This window comes from Stegostoma tigrinum, chromosome 4 (assembly GCF_030684315.1).
Source record: "Stegostoma tigrinum isolate sSteTig4 chromosome 4, sSteTig4.hap1, whole genome shotgun sequence".
Classification (NCBI taxonomy): domain Eukaryota; kingdom Metazoa; phylum Chordata; class Chondrichthyes; order Orectolobiformes; family Stegostomatidae; genus Stegostoma; species Stegostoma tigrinum.
Genome location: NC_081357.1, coordinates 10,922,117 through 10,942,735, shown reverse-complemented (window position 1 = coordinate 10,942,735; position 20,619 = coordinate 10,922,117). Strand labels below are relative to the sequence as shown.

Sequence of the window (20,619 nt, the reverse complement as noted above, 5' to 3'; positions counted from 1 at the left end):
CCGTCAACCTCCTACGCTCCAGTGAGAAGCCCCAGCCTCTCCTTTATAACTCGAACCCTCCAGTCCCAGCAACATCCTGGTAAAGCTATTCTCAACCCTCTCCAATTTAATAATATCCTCTCTAAAGCAGGGTGACCACAACTGTACGTGGTATTCCAAAAGTGGCCTCACCAACATCTTGTACAATCTCAACATGATGTCCCAGCTCCGATTCTCAATGGTCTGAGCAACGAAGGCAAGTGTGCCATACACTACCTTAACCACCTTATCTACCTGCGGTGCAACTTCCATAGAACTATATACCTGAACCCCTAAGTCTCTGTCTTCAGCAATACTTCCCAGGGCCCTATAATTAACTGTACAAGTCCTGCCCATGTTTATTGTACCAAATTGCAATACCTTGTATTTATCCAAATTAAACTCAATCTGTCACTCCTCAGCCCATTGGCCCAATTGATCAAGATCTGTGTAATCTTCGATAACCTTCACTGTCGACTATGTTTTGGTCGCATATACTAGTGATGCCTATTAAATTCTCATCCACGTTGTTTACATAAATGATGTACGAGTGGACTTAAGTCTGGCATTATTTTAATTCCTTCAGCTATCTCCTCAGCCTGCACTTCCTGTGCAAGAAATAAAAATGCCCTAACTGTCTGGGCTTGTCAGAACACTCAGCACACTTTTTTAGCTCCACCCTTCCATTGAATGGCCACGGAATCACTGAAGTTCTCAACCTTTTTCACAGCACTAATATTCAACTACACAGACCCATTACTATCAAGCAAAATGTAATTGACTGCTGAAGGAAGACCTGTTTTGTCAAAGATTTGTCTTTGCCTCATTAGGACAATTTGCATAACTACTGATAATGGGAAAAGCCAGCACATGTGCCGTATGAGAGGAGCATGCTGATTTGGTTGCCAAGTTGACACTTTTGAGGTCTTGCCATAGACAATGTGGCAGTTAATGATTAACAGCTAACTGTGTGGCTTTATTTAAATTTTAAATCAGGCAACTTGACTGTGGTCATTAAGAAATGAGTCAGCGAATAATTGTCACCTACTTTGAGTTGAGTCAGGTACAGTGAATGTGAGTGCTCTTTGTAAAAGAACATAGTTTTGAGTATTAGTACAGTATACAAGTGTGACACACTGAGGCCAATTGACTATTCTAAAAACTGTAACTCTTTGCATACTCAAGATTATTCAGCAAATGTCCAATTCTTGACTCTCCTCTTGTGAAAGCTGAGAGTTTGCAAGTGTGGGTTGGTTGGTCACAGTCAGTAATTTGTGTGTTGAGAAAAGCCAAAACAGTGGCTGTTAAATATGATCTGCCAGTCTTTGGGATGTCCAGTGACAAAACTGGTATTTCACTAGCACTGAAATTGGTATACCTAATATTACTGATACGACTCATTTGTGATGGGCAGGACATCTTTCTTCAGCTTGATGGCAGCTTTCTGTTAATGGTGAACACCATTCATGTTGCTGCTTTATAGTATCAGTGTGAAACTGATAATACGTTGCCCAAATTTTTGCGATGCCTCACACTTGGACTGAGCACTATTAGGACCAAGAGTGACAGTCTTAGGGACTCATATAAGTTTGTGCATATTTTAGCCAAAAGGATCTAATCAGGGCAGCAGTTATCATACAGGATAGCCTTATTGTGTATATTGACCAACAAACAGTTTTGCAATAGACAGTAGTAGAGAATCCTTTGGCAATTTCTCAACTAAGATATCAAGGAGAAAGCACTCATTTGATTGTTTCATTTCAAATGTAAGTTTGAACACAGAATGGAGCTCATAAAACAGGTAGGAAAATTGCATACAGCTGTAAGTTCAAATTTTTGAGCATATCTCTTAGGAGAAAGCAAGAGCTGCAGATGCTGGAAGTCAGTCAATAGTGTGGAGAGAGAGATAATGGGAACTGCAGATGCTGGAGAATTCCAAGATAATAAAATGAGGCTGGATGAACACAGCAGGCCAAGCAGCATCTCAGGAGCACAAAAGCTGACGTTTCGGGCCTAGACCCTTCATCAGAGAGCTCTCTGATGAAGGGTCTAGGCCCGAAACGTCAGCTTTTGTGCTCCTGAGATGCTGCTTGGCCTGCTGTGTTCATCCAGCCTCACATTTTATTATCTCAGTCAATAGTGTGGAGCTGGAGGAACACATGTCAGGCAGCATCAAAGCAATAGGAGAGTCGATTGTTTTGGTTCAGTGAGGTGGTGATAGGTGGATACAGGGAGGGAATTGTGGAAATTGGTCAATCTTCACAACCTCCTACCTGCGACTCCCTATCACCACCTCACCCACCCAGCCCCAAACCCCCCCCCCCCCCCCCCCAACACCACCTCCACTTAATTCTGAGCTGCCTTCCCACTGCCCAGCCCTAAAGAAGGGTCCTGACCCAAAGCGTCAACTTTGCTGTTCCTCTGCTGCCTCACCACCTGCTGTGTTCTTCCAGCTCCACCCTGTATTGACTTAAAGATATGTTAACAGTTTGCAAACAGTAAGTGGCTAGGTGTCATGCTTTTGACTGCAGGTTTCTCATGTTATCCAACAGAGATTTGGAAGAGTTAGCAGGGATCCTACACAATGCCATCTATTTGGGCAAGAAAAGTGTCATTGATCCTGACCTCAACCGTACCTCTACCGTACAAGTCACCATAGTGAAAGGTTTCAATTTCCATTATAAAGTGCAGCCGTGTATTTGTCAATGGCTTCCTTTTGAAATGGTGAATGGTGCTGCAGTCACTGAATCCTCCACATGTCATCTTGGATTATTATTGATCAGTAACTCAACTAGATTAGCCATATAAATACTGTTGCTACAGGAGCAGGTCAAAAGCTGGCGATTCTTCGGTGAGCCTCCTGGCTCCCCACAGCCTCTCCACTATCTACAAGGCATACATCAGGAGTCTGACGGAATACTCCATTTTTGCCTGGATGAGTGCAGCTTCAACAACACTCTAAGCTTGACATCATCCAAGACTTATCGATTGGCACCTCATCCATTAGACCTCCATTCCCTCAACCGCCATGCTCAGTAGCAGCAATGTGTGGCATCTACAAGATGCACAGCAAAAATTCAGCAAGGCACCTTAGACGGTACCTTCCAAACCTATGACAACTTCCAATTCAAAGCACAAGGGCAGCCATTACACGGAAACACCACCAGCTGCAAGTACAGTTCAAAGCCACACATCAACCTGATTTGTCGCTGAGTCAAACTCCTGGAGCTCCCTCCTAATGGTATGTTAAGTTCTGCAGCAGCCTAAAGAAGGCAGCTCACCACCATCTCTCGGGCAACTGGAGATGAGCATTAGCTGCTCTTGATATGCAAGACTTGTATGGACTTGCAGATGTGAAGCAATCTTCACCATGTGAGTGGAAATCTTGTTCAAAACCAGTTGTAGCATTTCACCAAGCCTGTCATAGATAAGATATGGTGTAATAAGACACACCATTTTTGTATCAGAGATAATAGGAACTGCAGATGCTGAAGAATCCAAGATAATAAAATGTGAGGCTGGATGAACACAGCAGGCCAAGCAGCATCTCAGGAGCACAAAAGCTGACGTTTCGGGCCTAGACCCTTCATCAGAGAGGGGGATGGGGTGAGGGTTCTGGAATAAATAGGGAGAGGGGGGGAGGCGGACCGAAGATGGAGAGTAAAGAAGATAGGTGGAGAGAGTGTAGGTGGGGAGGTAGGGAGGGGATAGGTCAGTCCAGGGAAGAGGGACAGGTCAAGGAGGTGGGATGAGGTTAGTAGGTAGATAGGGGTGCGGCTTGGGGTGGGAGGAAGGGATGGGTGAGAGGAAGAACAGGTTAGGGAGGCAGAGACAGGTTGGACTGGTTTTGGGATGCATTGTGGGGAGGGGACGAGCTGGGCTGGTTGTGTGGTGCTGTGGGGGGAGGGGACGAACTGGGCTGGTTTTGGGATGCGGTGGGGGAAGGGGAGATTTTGAAACTGGTGAAGTCCACATTGATACCATTAGGCTGCAGAGTTCCCAGGCGGAATGAGTTGCTGTTCCTGCAACCTTCGGGTGGCATCATTGTGGCACCGCAGGAGGCCCATGATGGACATGCCATCTAAAGAATGGGAGGGGGAGTGGAAATGGTTTGCAACTGGGAGGTGCAGTTGTTTGTTGCGAACTGAGCGGAGGTGTTCTGCAAAGCGGTCTCCAAGCCTCCGCTTGGTTTCCCCAATGTAGAGGAAGCCACACCGGGTACAGTGGATGCAGTATACCACGTTGGCAGATGTGCAGGTGAACCTCTGCTTAATGTGGAATGTCATCTTGGGGCCTGGGATGGGGGTGAGGGAGGTGGTGTGGGTCAAGTGTAGCATTTCCTGCGGTTGCAGGGGAAGGTGCCGGGTGTGGTGGGGTTGGAGGGCAGTGTGGAGCGAACAAGGGAGTCACGGAGAGAGTGGTCTCTCCAGAAAGCAGACGGGTGGGGATGGAAAAATGTCTTGGGTGGTGGAGTCGGATTGTAGATGGCGGAAGTGTCGGAGGATGATGCGTTGTATCCGGAGGTTGGTGGGGTGGTGTGTGTGGACGAGGGGGATCGTCTTTGGGTGGTTGTGGCGGGGGCGGGGTGTGAGGGATGTGTTGCGGGAGACGCGGTCAAGGGCGTTCTCGATAACTGTGGGGGGAAAGTTGCGGTTCTTGAAGAACTTGGACATCTGGGATGTGCGGGAGTGGAATGTCTTATCGTGGGAGCAGATGCGGCGGAGGAATTGGGAATAGGGGATGGAATTTTTGCAGGAGGGTGGGTGGGAGGAGGTGTATTCTAGGTAGCTGTGGGAGTCGGTGGGCTTGAAATGGACATCAGTTACAAGCTGGTTGCCTGAGATGGAGACTGAGCAGTCCAAGAAGTTGAGGGATGTGCTGGAGATGGCCCAGGTGAACTGAAGGTTGGGGTGGAAGGTGTTGGTGAAGTGGATGAACTGTTCGAGCTCCTCTCTGGAGCAAGAGGCGGCGCCGATACAGTCATCAATGTACCGGAGGAAGAGGTGGGGTTTGGGGCCTGTGTAGGTGCGGAAGAGGGACTGTTCCACGTAACCTACAAAGAGGCAGGCATAGCTGGGGCCCACGTGGGTGCCCATGGCCACCCCCTTAGTCCAACCTGTCTCTGCCTCCCTAACCTGTTCTTCCTCTCACCCATCCCTTCCTCCCACCCCAAGCCGCACCCCCATCTACCTACTAACCTCATCCCACCTCCCTTGACCTGTCCGTCTTCCCTGGACTGACCTATCCCCTCCCTACCTCCCCACCTATACTCTCTCCACCTATCTTCTTTTCTCCATCTTCGGTCCGCCTCCCCCTCTCTCCCTATTTATTCCAGTTCCCTCTCCCCATCCCCCTCTCTGATGAAGGGTCTAGGCCTGAAACGTCAGCTTTTGTGCTCCTGAGATGCTGCTTGGCCTGCTGTGTTCATCCAGCCTCACATTTTATTATCCACCATTTTTGTATGTCTTGGGCAACCTTTGCATTTGTGGGCACAATGAGCAAAGAACATAAAACCTATTCTGTATGAGATGATAAGAACTGCAGGTGCTGGAGAAACTGAGATAGCAAGGTGTAGAGTTAGATGAATGCAGCAGGCCAAGCAGCATCAGAGGAACAGGAAAGCTGACGTTTCAGGCCTAGACCCTCCTTCAGAAATGGGAGATCATTTCTGAAGAAGGGTCTAGGCCTGAAACGTCAGTTTTCCTGCTCCTCTGCTGCTTGGCCTGCTGTGTTCATCCAGCCCTCCAGCTTGTAATCTCAAAACCTATTCTGTATTTGGCTGTGTGCAGTTCATTGATCCTAACACAAGTCCAGCAGCACTTTAATAAAGATAACAAAGTGTGAAGCTGGATGAACACAGGCCAAGCAGCATCTCAGGAGCACAAAAGCTGACATTTCAGGTTTAGACCTTCATCCCTTCTTGGATGAAGGGTCTAGGCCCAAAACGTCAGCTGTTGTGCTCCTGAGCTGCTGCTTGGCCTGCTGTGTTCATCCAGCTTCACACTTTTGTTGTCTTGGATTCTCCAGCATCTGCAGCTCCCATTATCTCTCCAGCAGCACTTTGTTAGCTTGCTTTTTCGGGAATCCTAGCATAAGTCTGGTGATACTGCAGTTCAATAGCTACAAATTTGGACTAATGATTAAGAATAGTGTGAATTTTGTTGCCATAATCAGCTTGTTAAAGATGACCATTCCAGCCCCTCTCTCAAATGTACTGATATCTATTTCCAGGTTTCTCTGTGTCTGCCTAGTTGTATCAGGAATTGTGCTGGCAGCCAATTTAGGACTGTTAGTTGGGCTTGCACATGCATGTTACTGAAAGCCAAATAGAGATATTCATGCACAGGATCTTGTTCTTTGAAGACTGAAGGAGAATTGTACATGTTGCACCAGGTTGGGCTCGACAGAATAGCTGACAGCTTTTGCCCAGGTGCATTTCTCAGCAATGCCCTAACTGATCGTAGTCAAAATAAAACCTGAACTGCAGCTGCTGTAAATCGGGAGCAAAAGCAGAAGTTGTTGGAAAAGCTTAGGAAGTCTGGCAGCATCTGTGAAGAAAATTCAGCATTAACATTTTGGTCTGAGGCCCTTCCTCAGAACACTGTTCTGCAACAGAATTCACAGTTCTGACAAAGGGGCACCATACCTGAAACATTAGCAGATGCTGCCAGACCTGCTGAGCTTTTCTAGCAGAGATAATGGGAACTGCAGATGCTGGAGATTCCAAGATAATAAAATGTGAGGCTGGATGAACACAGCAGGCCAAGCAGCATCTCAGGAGCACAAAAGCTGACGTTTCGGGCCTGGACCCTTCATCAGAGAGGGGGATGGGGGGAGGGAACTGGAATAAATAGGGAGAGAGGGGGAGGCGGACCGAAGATGGAGAGTAAAGGAGATAGGTGGAGAGGGTGTAGGTGGGGAGGTAGGGAGGGGATAGGTCAGTCCAGGGAAGACGGACAGGTCAAGGAGGTGGGATGAGGTTAGTAGGTAGCTGGGGGTGCGGCTTGGGGTGGGAGGAAGGGATGGGTGAGAGGAAGAACCGGTTAGGGAGGCAGAGACAGGTTGGACTGGTTTTGGGATGCAGTGGGTGGGGGGGAAGGGCTGGGCTGGTTGTGTGGTGCAGTGGGGGGAGGGGATGAACTGGGCTGGTTTAGGGATGCAGTGGGGGAAGGGGAGATTTTGAAACTGGTGAAGTCCACATTGATACCATATGGCTGCAGGGTTCCCAGGCGGAATATGAGTTGCTGTTCCTGCAACCTTCGGGTGGCATCATTGTGGCAGTGCAGGAGGCCCATGATGGACATGTCATCAAGAGAATGGGAGGGGGAGTGGAAATGGTTTGCGACTGGGAGGTGCAGTTGTTTGTTGCGAACTGAGCGGAGGTGTTCTGCAAAGCGGTCCCCAAGCCTCCGCTTGGTTTCCCCAATGTAGAGAAAGCCGCACCGGGTACAGTGGATGCAGTATATCACATTGGCAGATGTGCAGGTGAACCTCTGCTTAATGTGGAATGTCATCTTGGGGCCTGGGATGGGGGTGAGGGAGGAGGTGTGGGGACAAGTGTAGCATTTCCTGCGGTTGCAGGGGAAGGTGCCGGGTGTGGTGGGGTTGGAGGGCAGTGTGGAGCGAACAAGGGAGTCACGGAGAGAGTGGTCTCTCCGGAAAGCAGACAGGGGTGGGGATGGAAAAATGTCTTGGGTGGTGGGGTCGGATTGTAAGTGGCGGAAGTGTCGGAGGATAATGCGTTGTATCCGGAGGTTGGTAGGGTGGTGTGTGAGAACGAGGGGGATCCTCTTGGGGCGGTTGTGGCGGGGGCGGGGTGTGAGGGATGTGTCGCGGGAAATGCGGGAGACGCGGTCAAGGGCGTTCTCAATCACCGTGGGGGGGAAGTTGCGGTCCTTAAAGAACTTGGACATCTGGGATGTGCGGGAGTGGAATGTCTTATCGTGGGAGCAGATGCGGCGGAGGCGGAGGAATTGGGAATAGGGGATGGAATTTTTGCAGGAGGGTGGGTGGGAGGAGGTGTATTCTAGGTAGCTGTGGGAGTCGGTGGGCTTGAAATGGACATCAGTTACAAGCTGGTTGCCTGAGATGGAGACTGAGAGGTCCAGGAAGGTGAGGGATGTGCTGGAGATGGCCCAGGTGAACTGAAGGTTGGGGTGGAAGGTGTTGGTGAAGTGGATGAACTGTTCGAGCTCCTCTGGGGAGCAAGAGGCGGCGCCGATACAGTCATCAATGTACCGGAGGAAGAGGTGGGGTTTGGGGCCTGTGTAGGTGCGGAAGATGGACTGTTCCACGTAACCTACAAAGAGGCAGGCATAGCTGGGGCCCATGCGGGTGCCCATGGCCACCCCCTTAGTCTGTAGGAAGTGGGAGGAGTCAAAAGAGAAGTTGTTGAGTGTGAGGACGAGTTCCGCTAGGCGGATGAGAGTGTCGGTGGAGGAGCTTTTCTAGCAATTTGCTTTTGTTCAATCAAACTCAACTTGCCAGGTTTAAAATTTTAAGTCTGACAGTTAACTGGCTAGATGTGTTTTCCATAGCAACACCCCTACCAATTAGAGTCCATTTTCCAACCAACCAATTTCTCCTTGTACAGTATAAATATTATTTTTCCCCTTATTAGTGTTTTTGTAAATTCATGTGGTGAATGAAAGGTGAAAAGTTTCGGCAATGTCCTTTCTCTTTTCAGCATTACTGAATTTCTGCACTACCAAGCATCCACAAAATGTGCATGTTGTTAAGGGTGATCCTAAAGTTATCACCGATTTCTGTCGAAATTGTCAAAACTCTAAGCAATTCAGCCTAATGCATGGATAACTGAAAATCAATAATACCTGATGCCTTTTAACTTTATCCTGTAATTCTTAAGCATGACCAAGGGATTAATTTTTAACTGAAAGTCCTTTTTCTGCAATCTGGGAGTTCACACAAATGAGCGATTGATGGTTGTCTGTTATGGTTTCATTGCTTCAGGTGAACGTGCCTTTAGGTTGGTAGGTGGGTGTTACCAGCAGAACTTGCACCTTGTTCAGGACTAATTGTCACAAATTATCCTAATCTTTCAACCCCTTGACTCTGTATCAAGAACATTTAACGGATTTTCTTTTCACCTTTCTTGCAGAATCCCATCATTACGCAGTTTTTTCCAACACTCCTGCTATGGTGTTTCTCTGCACTTCTCCCAACCATTGTTTACTACTCAGGATTTTTTGAAGCCCATTGGACAAGGTATTTTCGTTTTTAATTTTGCATTTCTATTGTGCGTGTTTGAACTTTTAACCAACTTTTCTCTGCTATATGCATGTGAAAATGATGTAAAATTTGCTGAGTTGGAGTCCTCCATTGTATAATGCTTGCAGTCTGTGAAATCTTTTACTTTGTATGCTTTTTGTAAAGATTGATATTTATGGAACAAACGGTGCCAAGAGTTGTCAGGTGGGAACCTCCAGTTCTGCTCTGCAATTGGGGGAGAGGACTAATTGCAAGGTGGTCACTAAAGATATTTTTGGGGGTCTCTGTAGAGGAGTTCAGTTAGTCATTTGAAGAGACAAAAATTGTACGTTTCATGGATGGCCACGCTGCTGTTAAAAAGGCAGCTGAACTACGTGGTATTTGTGTAGGGAGGATTTAGGGAAGTCCTAGTGCAATTGAATAACTGTTTGAAGTGAAGATTCTGAAGTCTCGAGCCGTGGGAGCTGATTTTTTTAAAAAAATCTTTTTAAATAAAAAAGAAGCCACCAAGTAGTATTGGCTGGATGTAGCTCAAGAAACAGCCTAGGGGGCGGTTTTAATTTGGTGAAGCTTGCTACCAGTGGAAAAAAGCTGGAGCTCTGTTTGCAACTGAGCACTTGTAATGCCCTTTTGAGTCCAGTGGAGCATAGACCAAGGGAGTAGGGTGGCGATCAATCAGAATGAAACCTGTTTCGGAAGCAGTTCATTACATATCGGTTCTTGTGAAGAAATTTCAAGGCTATGTCTGCAAAAGTGAAATATTGTAAGACCTTTGTGAGGTCTAATGAGATTTGATGACCCTAACAGTCATTACCAGCTGGAGGGCATTGCTGAAAAATCTGTAGTATCTGTCATGATGATTATATTTGCTATACGTTGTAGCTGTGGGGTGTTTAATCCTAGTCTATTACCCATATTTGTGGTCTGGCCCTGATTCTCAGACTCTGCCTCCTAGAATACCCAACCAGCGAGTATAGTTTCTCCTTATCTACTGTCTTTTCTTGTTGAAGGTTCAATCCAATCATCCCTTACTCTTCTAAATCAGAACAGTGTTATATAATCTCCCCTTGTAACTTGACTGTAAGAATGATGCCTGGACTTTACAAACTTATTGTACTTTTTTAAAGGTAATTCTGGGAATTGCATTTGGAATTGATTTTGCTGAGCTGTCTATCTCCCTTGAAATAAAATAGAGTAAGAGACTTGGATCAGAACAAGGCAAGAGAACGGCACAGTACAGGCCCTTCGGCCCACAATGTTATTGACCTATTACCCTACTAAAATCAATTTACTTTACATTTCACTATCCTCCACGTGCCTATCTAAGTTGCTTAAAAGTCTCTGAAGTATCTGACTCCACTACCACTGCTAGCAGCACATTCCACATGCCCACCACTCTATAAAGAGCCTACCTCTGACATATCCCCATACCTTCCTCTAGTCTCCTCCAAAATTATGCCCCCTTGTAATAGTCATTTCCTCCCTGGGGAAAAATCTGACTGTCCACCCTATCTATGCCTCCCTTCATCTTGTAAACCCCTCTCAAGTCACCTTTTATCCATCTTAACTTCAATGGGAAAAGCCCTAGCTCCGTCAACCTTTCCTGATAAGACCTGCCTGCCAGTCCAGGTAGCATCCTGGTAAATCCCCTCTGCATCCTCTCTAAAGCTTCTACATCTTTCCTATAATGAGGTGACCAGAACTGAAGACAATATTCCAAGTGTGGCCTAACCAGGGTTTTATAGAGCTGCAGCATAACCTCACGGCTCTTAAACTCAATTCCCCTACCAATGAAAGCCAACACACGATATGCCTTCTTTACAGCCCATTAACTTGGGTAGCAACGTTTGAGGGATCTATGGATGTAGACCTCCACAGTGCCAAGAATCCTGTCATTAACCCTGTATCCTGCCTTCAGATTTGAGCTTCAAAAAAGGAAGCTCTTCACATTCTTTTCTGGATTGAATTCCATCTGCCATTTTGCCCAGCTCTGCATCCTGGCAATGTCCCATTGCAACCTACAACAGCCCTCCACGCTGTCCACAACTCCACCATCCTTCGTGTCATCAGAAAATTTAGTAACCCACCCTTCTACTTCCTTATCCAAGTCATTTACAAAGATCAAAGAGCAGAGGTCCCAGATCAGATCCCTGCGGAACACCACTAGTCACCAAGCTCCAGGTTGAACACTTTCCGTCTACTGCCACCCTCTGTCTTCTATTGGGCAGCCATTTTGTATTAAGACAGCCAAATTTCCCTGTTTGTAAGTGAAAGTCGTAATCTTGAGTATATCCCATCTAGCCCAGGGGACGTATCCACCCTCATGTGTTTCAAAATTTCTAGCATATCGTCCTTCCTATCATCAGCCCGTTCGAGCATATCTGCCTGTTTCTTGCTGTCCTCAAACGTCAAGGTCCCCCTCACTGGTGAATACTGAAGCAAATTATTCATTAAGGACCTCTCCGGACTCTGTACACAAGTGCCCTCCACTGTCCTCCTTTGGCCCTACCCTCACTCTGGCCATCCTCCTTGTTCCTCACATAAGTGTAGAAAGCCTTGATTCTACCTAACAAGGTTTCTTCATACCCCCTTCTAGCTCTTCTAAGTCCATTATTCAGTTCCTTCCTGGCTGCTTTGTATACCTCTACAGCCCTGTCTGATCCTTGCTTCCTCAAACTTAATTAGGCTTCAGTCTTCCTCTTGACTAGCGTTCCACATGTCTTGACATCCAAGGTTCCTTCACCTTATCATCCTTTTCTTCCCTCTGGGACAAACCTATCCAGTACCTGTAGCAACTGCTCCCTAAACAACCTCCACATTTCTGTCATGCATTCCCCTGAGAACAGCTGATCCTAATTTGTGCTCTGCAGTTCTTGCCTAATAGCATTGTAATTCCCCCTCCCCCAGTTAAGTACTTTTCCATACTGTCTGCTCCTGTCCCTCTCCATGACTATAGTAAAGGTCAGGGAATTGTGATCACTGTCACTGAAATGCTCTCCCACCAAGAGATCTGACACCTGACCTGGTTTGTTGTCCAGCACCAAATCCAATATGGCCTCCCCTCTAGTCAGCCTGTCTGCATATTGAGTCAAATCCTTCTTGGACACCTGACACAATCTGCTCCATCCAAACTATTTGCACTTAGGTTCCAGTCTATGAGGGAACCTGAAGTCCCCCATGACAACTACCCTATTACTTCTGCACCTTTCCAAAATCTGTCTCCCAATCTGTTCCTCAGTGCCTCTGCTATTTGGGAGTCTATAGAAAACTCCCAGTAAAGTGACTGCTCCTTTCCTGTTTCTGACTTCCACCCGTACTAACTCAGTGGAGAAACCCTCCTCCACGACCGCCCTTTCTGCAGCTGTGATACCATCCCTAACGAGCAATGCCACTTGTCCATCTCTTTTACCTTCTTGCCTATTTCTTTTGAAACATCGATAAACCCCATAACAACATCCAACAACCATTCCTACCCCTGTTATCTAAGTCTCTGTAATGGCCACAACATCGTACTTCCAACTACTGATCCATGCTCTATGTTCATCATCCTTTATTCCTGACACTTGCATTGAAGTAGACACATTGTCATTTTGCCCTATCAACTGCTTATCCATCCTCAGACTCTCTGCCATACACCGGCTACCCCATCCCCCTACCAAACTAGTTTAAACCCTCCTGAAGAGTTCTAGCAAACCTCCCGCCCAGGATATTGGTGCCCCTCCAGTTCAGGTGTAACCCATTCAACCTGTACAGGTCCCACCTTCCCCAGAAGGTATCCCAATGTTCCACAAACCTGAAGCCCTTCCTCCTGTGCCAACTCTGTAGCCATGTGTTCAGCTGTACTCAATCTCTGTTTCTAGCCTCACTAGATTACTTCTCTGCTTGTCCGGGCTTTCAGTTTCCACTCTAAATCCCTATTATCACTTTTCAGGTCCTCACCCCATTCCATAGCAATGTCACTGGTACCGATATGTACCATGACTTCTGGCTGCTCTCCCTCCCCCTTAAGAATCCTGAAGATTCGATCCAAAGCATCCTAGACCTTAGCACCCAGGAGGCAACATATCATCCGAGAGTCGCGCTCGGTACCACAGTTCCCCTAACCAGTAAATCTCCTATCGCTATCGCTGCCCTGTTCTCCACACCCCCTGCCTCCTCCCCTTCCCTTCTGAGCCACAGAGCCAGGCTCAATGCCAGAGACCAGGCCGCTATGGTTTTCCCCCAGTAGGTCATCCCCCACAACGGTATCCAAAGTGGTATACTTATTACTGAGGGGAACAGCCACGGGGTCCCTGCACTGTCTATCTCTTCCCTTCTTACCCCCCGTCCCCTGCCCTTCTGATAGCGGGGTGACTACCTTTGTCCTGTACCTGGTGTGTGACCACCACCTTGTAACTCCTCTCTGTCACCCCCACAGCCTCCCAAACAATCCAGAGTTCATCCAGCTCCCTAATGCGGTCTGTGAGGAGCTGTAGTTGGGTGCACTTCTTGCAAGTAAAGCCAAAAGGAACATTGGCAATGATCCTTACCTCCCACATCCTACAAGAGGAGCATGCAACTGCCCTAGCTTCCATTTCCTCTACTCTAGGTTGCCGACTCTCCACACTTTATTTTTGGTTAGAGGTGGTGAATGGGTGGGGGAGCTACATGTGTAGTGTTTCAGGTTTAGACAATTCCCATATATAATAGTTCACTCCCTGGCTTGCGTGCTCATCTCTCCTGTTGCTGAAAACAAGAAGGCCACACACTGTCAAGGTAAGTTTTTATAAGGAAATCCTTACCTTCCTGCTGACCCCTGGCTCGTGCTCTCATCACTCCCACCACTGAAAGCAGGAAGGATAGAAATTGATGCACGTTGGATGAATTTTCGGCCTGTTCCTATCATAAGTTTTTCTTTCCTCTTTGTCCAATTTATTCACGCTTACATTCATAGTTTTTCTGATGTTGCATATTGGTTCCACAATTTCTAGTTTTCAGCTCCAGCCTCCTCTTTTCGCCATGGAATTCTTCATGTCCTTCCTCCATCAGGATTTTCTGAAGGGTCTCCACTTCTGGAATATTCCCCAATTCCGAGTGCACATAGGTCTAGCCACACTTGAATCTTGACACTATCTAGGACATGCAGTCCACCTGATTAGCACCGCAAACATTCATTCCATCCACCATCGATGCTCACTGGGGTCAGTGTGTATACAATCCACAAGATACACTTCAGATATTCACCAAGGATCCTTGGACAGCACCTTCCAAACACAACCACTGCTATCTAGGAGGACAAGGATAGCAAATACATGGGCACACCGCGAGCTGCAAGATCCCCTCCAAGCGACTTGCCATCCTAATTTGGGATTGTTATTCCTATAGTGTCACTGGGTCAAAATTCTGGGACTCCCTCATTAACAGTATTGTCAGGCTACCAACAGCAAATGAACTGCAGTGATTCAAGAAGGCCGCTCACCACTCACCACCATCTCGAGGCAATTAGGGACAGGCAATAAATGCTGACCCAGTTCAGTTGTTCAAATCATTGTATGTGCTCCAATTGATCTAGATGGCATATGTATTGCCTCAAAGTCTTTATTTCCTTGGTTTACTCAGACTCTGGAGACCATTTGTCACCAGAATGCATACTTATCATAACTTGATACAACTTGAGCTTTGGCGGCTCACGCTTAACTGTCAAACTTGATATTATCCATCTTTGCAGAATCTCAAAGTTAGCCTTGCAAGATGAACCTGTTCCCTTTTTTGAACAAGGGAATGACATTTGCCTCCTTCCAATCTTCCGGCACCGTACCTGCGGACAGTGAGGACAAAAAGATCATCACCAAAGGCCCTGCGATCTCTTCCCTCGCTTCCCACAGAATCCTTGGATAAATTCCGTCAGGCCCAGGGGCCTACCTTCAACTTCCTCAGCATTCCTAGCACATCTTTACTAACATCAATGTCCTCTAGCCTACTTGCCTGTTTCACAATGTCCTCCTCTACAACTCAGTCCCTCTCCATTGTGAATACTTAATGAAAATCTTTCTTCAGGACCTCTCCTATCGCTTTAAGCTCTGCACAAATTCCCTTTACAATGCTTGATGGACCCTACCCTTTCTCTGGTCATCCTCTTATTCTGCACATATGTGCAAAAAGCCTTGGAGTTTTCTTTGATCCTATACGCCAAGGTTTTCTCATGCCCCCTTTAAATCTCCTAAGCCCTTTCTTCAGCTCCTTACTGGCTAACTTGTATCCCTCTGGAGCCTTTTTCATTCCTTGTTTTCTAAACCTTAAATAATCCTCCTCCTTCCTCTTAACCAGTCGTTCAACCTCCCTCAAGAACCATGGCTCCCTCACACCACCACATCATCTCTGACTGCTAGGGGCAAGGGTATTGAGCACATGCATTCCTTAAGCAGTCTCCACATTTCTGTGGTGCTCGTCCTTGACAACATCTGTTCCCAATGTGTTTACCAGTTCTTGCCTAAATGAATTGTAATTACCCTTATCCCAAATGTAAACTGTACCCTGCTGTATGTGCCTATCCTTATCCATGACTATCAACGAAAGAAACAGTTATGATCACTACCGCCAAAATACTCTCCTACGAACGGGTCTAACACTTGGCCCGGTTCGTTGCCAAGCACCAAATCCAAAGTGGCCTCTCCTCATGTTGGTCTATCCACATACTGTGTTAGGAATCCTTCCTGAGCGCACTGGACAAAATTTGCTCCATCTAAACTAGTACAAATTTGGAAAGTTGAAGTCACCATGACTACAACCGTGTGACTTCTGCACCTTTCCAGTATCTGCCTCCAGATCCACACACTTTCTCTGCGTCTATTAGGCGGTCTGTTTTTTTTTAAAAAAGAAGTGACTGCTCTTGACTTCAACCCAAATTGACTCTGCAGACATGTCATTCTCGAACTGCCTTTCAGTAGCTGCTATACTTGCCCTGACTAACAATGCCACTCCCCCACCTTTTTCTCCCCCACCCTCCTATTTCTTTTGAAGTATCTAAATTCCAGAACTTGCAACACCCGTTCTTCTCAGTTACCCACGTTTCTGTAATGGCCACAACATCATAGTTCCAAGGACTGACCCATGTTAAGTTCATCTGCTTTATTTCTAATACTTATAGGATTGAAGTACACACACCTCAAGCCATTTGTGTTCGCAATTACACTCCATCGACCGTGTTTCTTTATAAACTACCTCCCTCCCTGTCGTCTGTTGGAAGGCTGAATACCTCATCCTCTGAATTATAAATCCAGTTCCCCATCCCCTGCCAAACTAGTTTAAAACATCCCGTACAGTTCTAGCAAACCTCCCTCCCAAGATATTTGTGCCTTCTGGTTCAGGTGCAACCTGTCCTTACTATACAGGCCCCACCTTCCATGGAATGTGCTCCAATTATCCACATAATGGAAGCCCTCCCTCCTACACCAGCCCTGTAGCCACTTGTTTAGCTGTGCTCTCTCCCTGTTTCTTAACTCGTTATCTTGTGGCACTGGTAATAATCCAGAGACAGCTACCCTGTTTGTCCTGGACTTCAGCTTCCAACCTAACTCCCTTACTCATTTTTTCACACTCAGTCCTTCTTCTACCTATGTCATTGGTACTGATGTGTACGTAGACTGCTGGTTGCTCACCCTCCCCCTTAAGGATCTTGACATGATCCGAGACATCATGGAACCTGGCACCTAGGAGGCAGCGTACCATCCTTTCTTCTTGTTCATGTCTACAGAACCGCCTGTCTGTGCGTCTTACTATCACTACAGTAGCTCTCCTATTCTCCCCAATTCCCTCCTTTGCCATAGGGTCAGGGCCAGGCTGTGCCAAAGACCCATCTGCAATGGCCTTCCTCTGGTAGGTCGTTTCTCACTCACCCCACCCCCAACAGCATCCAAAATGGTGTACTTATTATTGAGGGGAATGGCAACAGGGGATCCCTGCACTGTCTGCCTATTCCCTCTCCCCTTCATGACAGTCACCCAAGCTTTTTCCTGTACCTTGGGTGTGATCACCTCCTTTATAACTCCTCTCATGACCCCCCTCAGCCTCCCGAATGATCTGAAGTTCATCCAACTCCAGCTCCCTAACACGGTTTGTGAGGAGCTGGAGTTGGGTGTGCTTCTTACAGGTGAAGTCAGAAGGGACACCAGTGACCCTTACCTCCCACATCCTGCAAGAGGAGCATGCAACTGCCCTAGCTTCCATTACCACTACTCTACATTTCCAGAAGAAGAATTTTTTTAAAAATCCTGACTGTATCGAACCTCCACAGTCTCTAGAGGAGGAGGACAACGGGTGGGAGACTCTACATGTGTAGTGTTTTGGGTTTAGGCAATGCCCAAATTTCTGCTTCTTTCTTGGCTCGCGTTCCCTCCACACACCCACCACTGAAACCAAGAGGGCTGCTTGCTGCATGAGGGAAGTTTTTATACAGGGAGAAACAAAGATGAATTTACACTCACTTGGGTAGTTAGCAATTCATCCTAGTGCTAATAGCAAGTAAAATGTTTGTAAATGGTTTTTAAAAGGAAAAATGTAATGATGTCTAGATTAGCGAGTTTTTGAGCAGATTTGTAGCTCAGGTTGAGGTTCTGGATGTAAGTTTGCTCGCTGAGCTGGAAGGTTTGTTTTCAGACATTTCGTTACCATTCTAGCTAACATCATCAGTGAGCCTCCAGTGAAGCGCTGCGGTTATGTCCCGCTTTCTATTTATCTGTTCAGGTTTCCTTGGGTTGGTGATGTCATTTCCTGTTCTTTTTCTCACTGTGTCTGTTGATGCAGTTCCGGTTGGAATGCCGTGCTTCTCGGAATTCTCGTGCGTGTCTCTGTTTGGCTTGTCCTAGGATGGATGTGTTGTCCCAATCAAAGTGGTGTCCTTCCTTATCTGTACGTAAGGATACGAGTGATAGTGGGTCATGTCGTTTTGTGGCTAGTTGATGTTCATGTATTCTGGTGGCTAGCTTTCTGCCAGTTTGTCCAATGTAGCGTTTGTCACAGTTCTTGCAAGGTATTTTGTAGATGATGTTTGTTTTGCTTGTTGTCTGTTTAGGGACTTTTATGGTATACCATCAGGGTAGCCCACAAACCCACCAACACACTAAAGCAGCAGCTAATGAACTTAAAAGACCCTTTTTTATTATTCCCCTCAATAATAAGTAAAGCGATGTTTAGACTCTGGACAACTTTTCCCTTGTACCAAACATTTTCTTAAAAACCTTTTATCCCTCTAAGGTCACCTCCAACAAGTGCAAGCAAATCATGACTTCTCTTCTGCTTCCATTTGTAATGATACCCACGGTGAGACAGGAAGAGACCAAGTATACAAACATGAAACAAAGCTGCAAATGGGATCCAAGGGGACTAAAATGGCAAAAAAAATCAAAATTAGTGGCCCCTACATCCGCATAGCATTTGGAACAAAATGCATTAGCACAGATACAAATTAATATGTATGATCTTGTAGCCATTATGAAAACATTGTTCAAAGGAGATCAGAGCTGGGAACTAAATAAGGTCAAGTCACATGACACCAGAATATGGCCCAACAGGTTTATTTGAAATCCCAAGCTTTGAGCATTCCAAAAGCTTGATTTCAAGTAAACATGTTAGAATAAACCCTGGTATCGTGTGACTTTTGTTCACCCCAGTCAAGGACCAGCACCTCCATATTATGGGAACTGAATATGCAGGGTTATGTTCCTTTCCTTTTCTGAAAGGACGCACTAAAGAGGAAAAGGTAGTGAGGTCACTTTTTTTTATGATGGCCAGAAACTAGTTTGGATAGCAAAATATAGAAGCTGTATGAGTGGAAGTAAGAAATAATGGAAAACATTGGTAGTAGTTTATGGACTCTTTAATAGTCACTACACTAGGTCAAAGAATAACTAACGAAACAAGACAGTTCATGAATCATGGGTTGCTTCAGTTTGCTAACAGTTGGGGAAAATTAAAGTGGCAGAAGTAGCCACGAGAGGGGAGAACCGAAACACTTCCCTTTTGCATTTGCACTTGGGATGTGCTGAGTGCTTGTCAGCCACTAATTCTTTTCAAGTATCTTCACTGTTGGACTGTCCCACAAATGCAGACACGTTTGTACATATCAAGTGCCCACAATTACCGTAGTCTGATTTCTAAAAGATGAACCAATAGTGATATTCATTGAGAAGTAAATATAAACCAGGTCAGCAGGAAACCCCTCCTTTTTGTTTCTGAAATTATATCATTCACCAAATGGTGACCTCTGTTGGTTTGGGGAATACCTTGTTTAAAAGGTAGCTATTTCCAATAATACAGAACCCCCATTGTAAGTGGTACTCAAGTTTATAGAGGTGAACGTACTACGACAGAGGCTTACAAATTTCTGTGCAAGTTTTAATCACTCGTATCATTTTCAGATCAGGGGAAAATCGAACCACAATGCACAAATGCTATACCTTCCTTATCTTCATGGTCTTGATTCTGCCATCTCTGGGTCTGAGCAGGTGAGTTGGCTTATGTATGAAAAATATAACTTTTGCAGGAGTTTACAGCAATTCTTCATTCACACTAACAAAATATAGACAACATGGGAACAGTGTTAGTTTTCTAGTCTTAGAATGGAGAGAAGTGATAATTTTTTGAATTCACAGGGTGTAGGTATCACCAGTGACACCAGCATTTATTGGCCAGTTAAGTCAACCAGATTCCCCAGCATCTGCAGTACCCATTATCACCTAAGTCAACCACGTTGCTTTGGGGGTGGAATTGCTGGCCACAACAGGTCATGGTCACATGTTCCTTCTCTAAAGAACATTAATGAGCCAGATGTTTTTCTGACAATCGTTTCATGTTATCATTGACTCTTAATTCCAAACTCTTATTGATTTGAAATTCCATCATCTGCTGTGACAGGATTTGAACCCAGCAACATTATCTGGGTCTCTAGATGAATAGCCTAATGATAATACCATTAGGTCATTGCCTTCCTTTTGTGACTTTGAACTCGGTGTAAGCTGGACCAGTCAAGTGAGTCTTAATTTCTGTTCAACACTGAACTGAAAACCCCTATTTTAAGTTTGAAATCAGATCCAGGCTAACAAGGACACTCAAGTTCTTTACTGGAGGCTGTTAAAGCTAGATAATTAAGGAAACCGATTTTAAACTGTTCTCTCCTGTACCCAGGGCTGACATAGCTGTTTTGTTTCCTAGCATAAAATGCAAGTATCACGGTGAAACTTGACACCAAGTGTCTGTTTGATACAGAGTGCTGGGATTTGTGTAAATGAGGTGGGGAAAAGAAGTGCTCTTTTCACTTTTTTCTAACTGTTTCGCATTCTGTCAGAATTGCTCCTTCTCTACCACATGAGGTAAAAACCAAATCTAAACAGCAGAACC

At 46.0% G+C, this 20,619-nt stretch overlaps 1 protein-coding gene across 5 annotated transcripts in view; it reads left to right on the top strand.

The window, feature by feature from the left end:
* The window catches only part of LOC125452287 (CSC1-like protein 2), a 215,780-nt gene that overhangs the window by 159,192 nt on the left and 35,969 nt on the right, over positions 1–20,619 (top strand). For all 5 annotated transcript variants that reach the window (XM_048530516.2, XM_048530518.2, XM_048530519.2 and 2 more), the window contains 2 exons: positions 9,137–9,243; positions 19,641–19,727. In XM_048530516.2, coding sequence (XP_048386473.1) covers positions 9,137–9,243; positions 19,641–19,727 — 194 coding nt within the window. The remainder of the gene's footprint in view (positions 1–9,136; positions 9,244–19,640; positions 19,728–20,619) is intronic.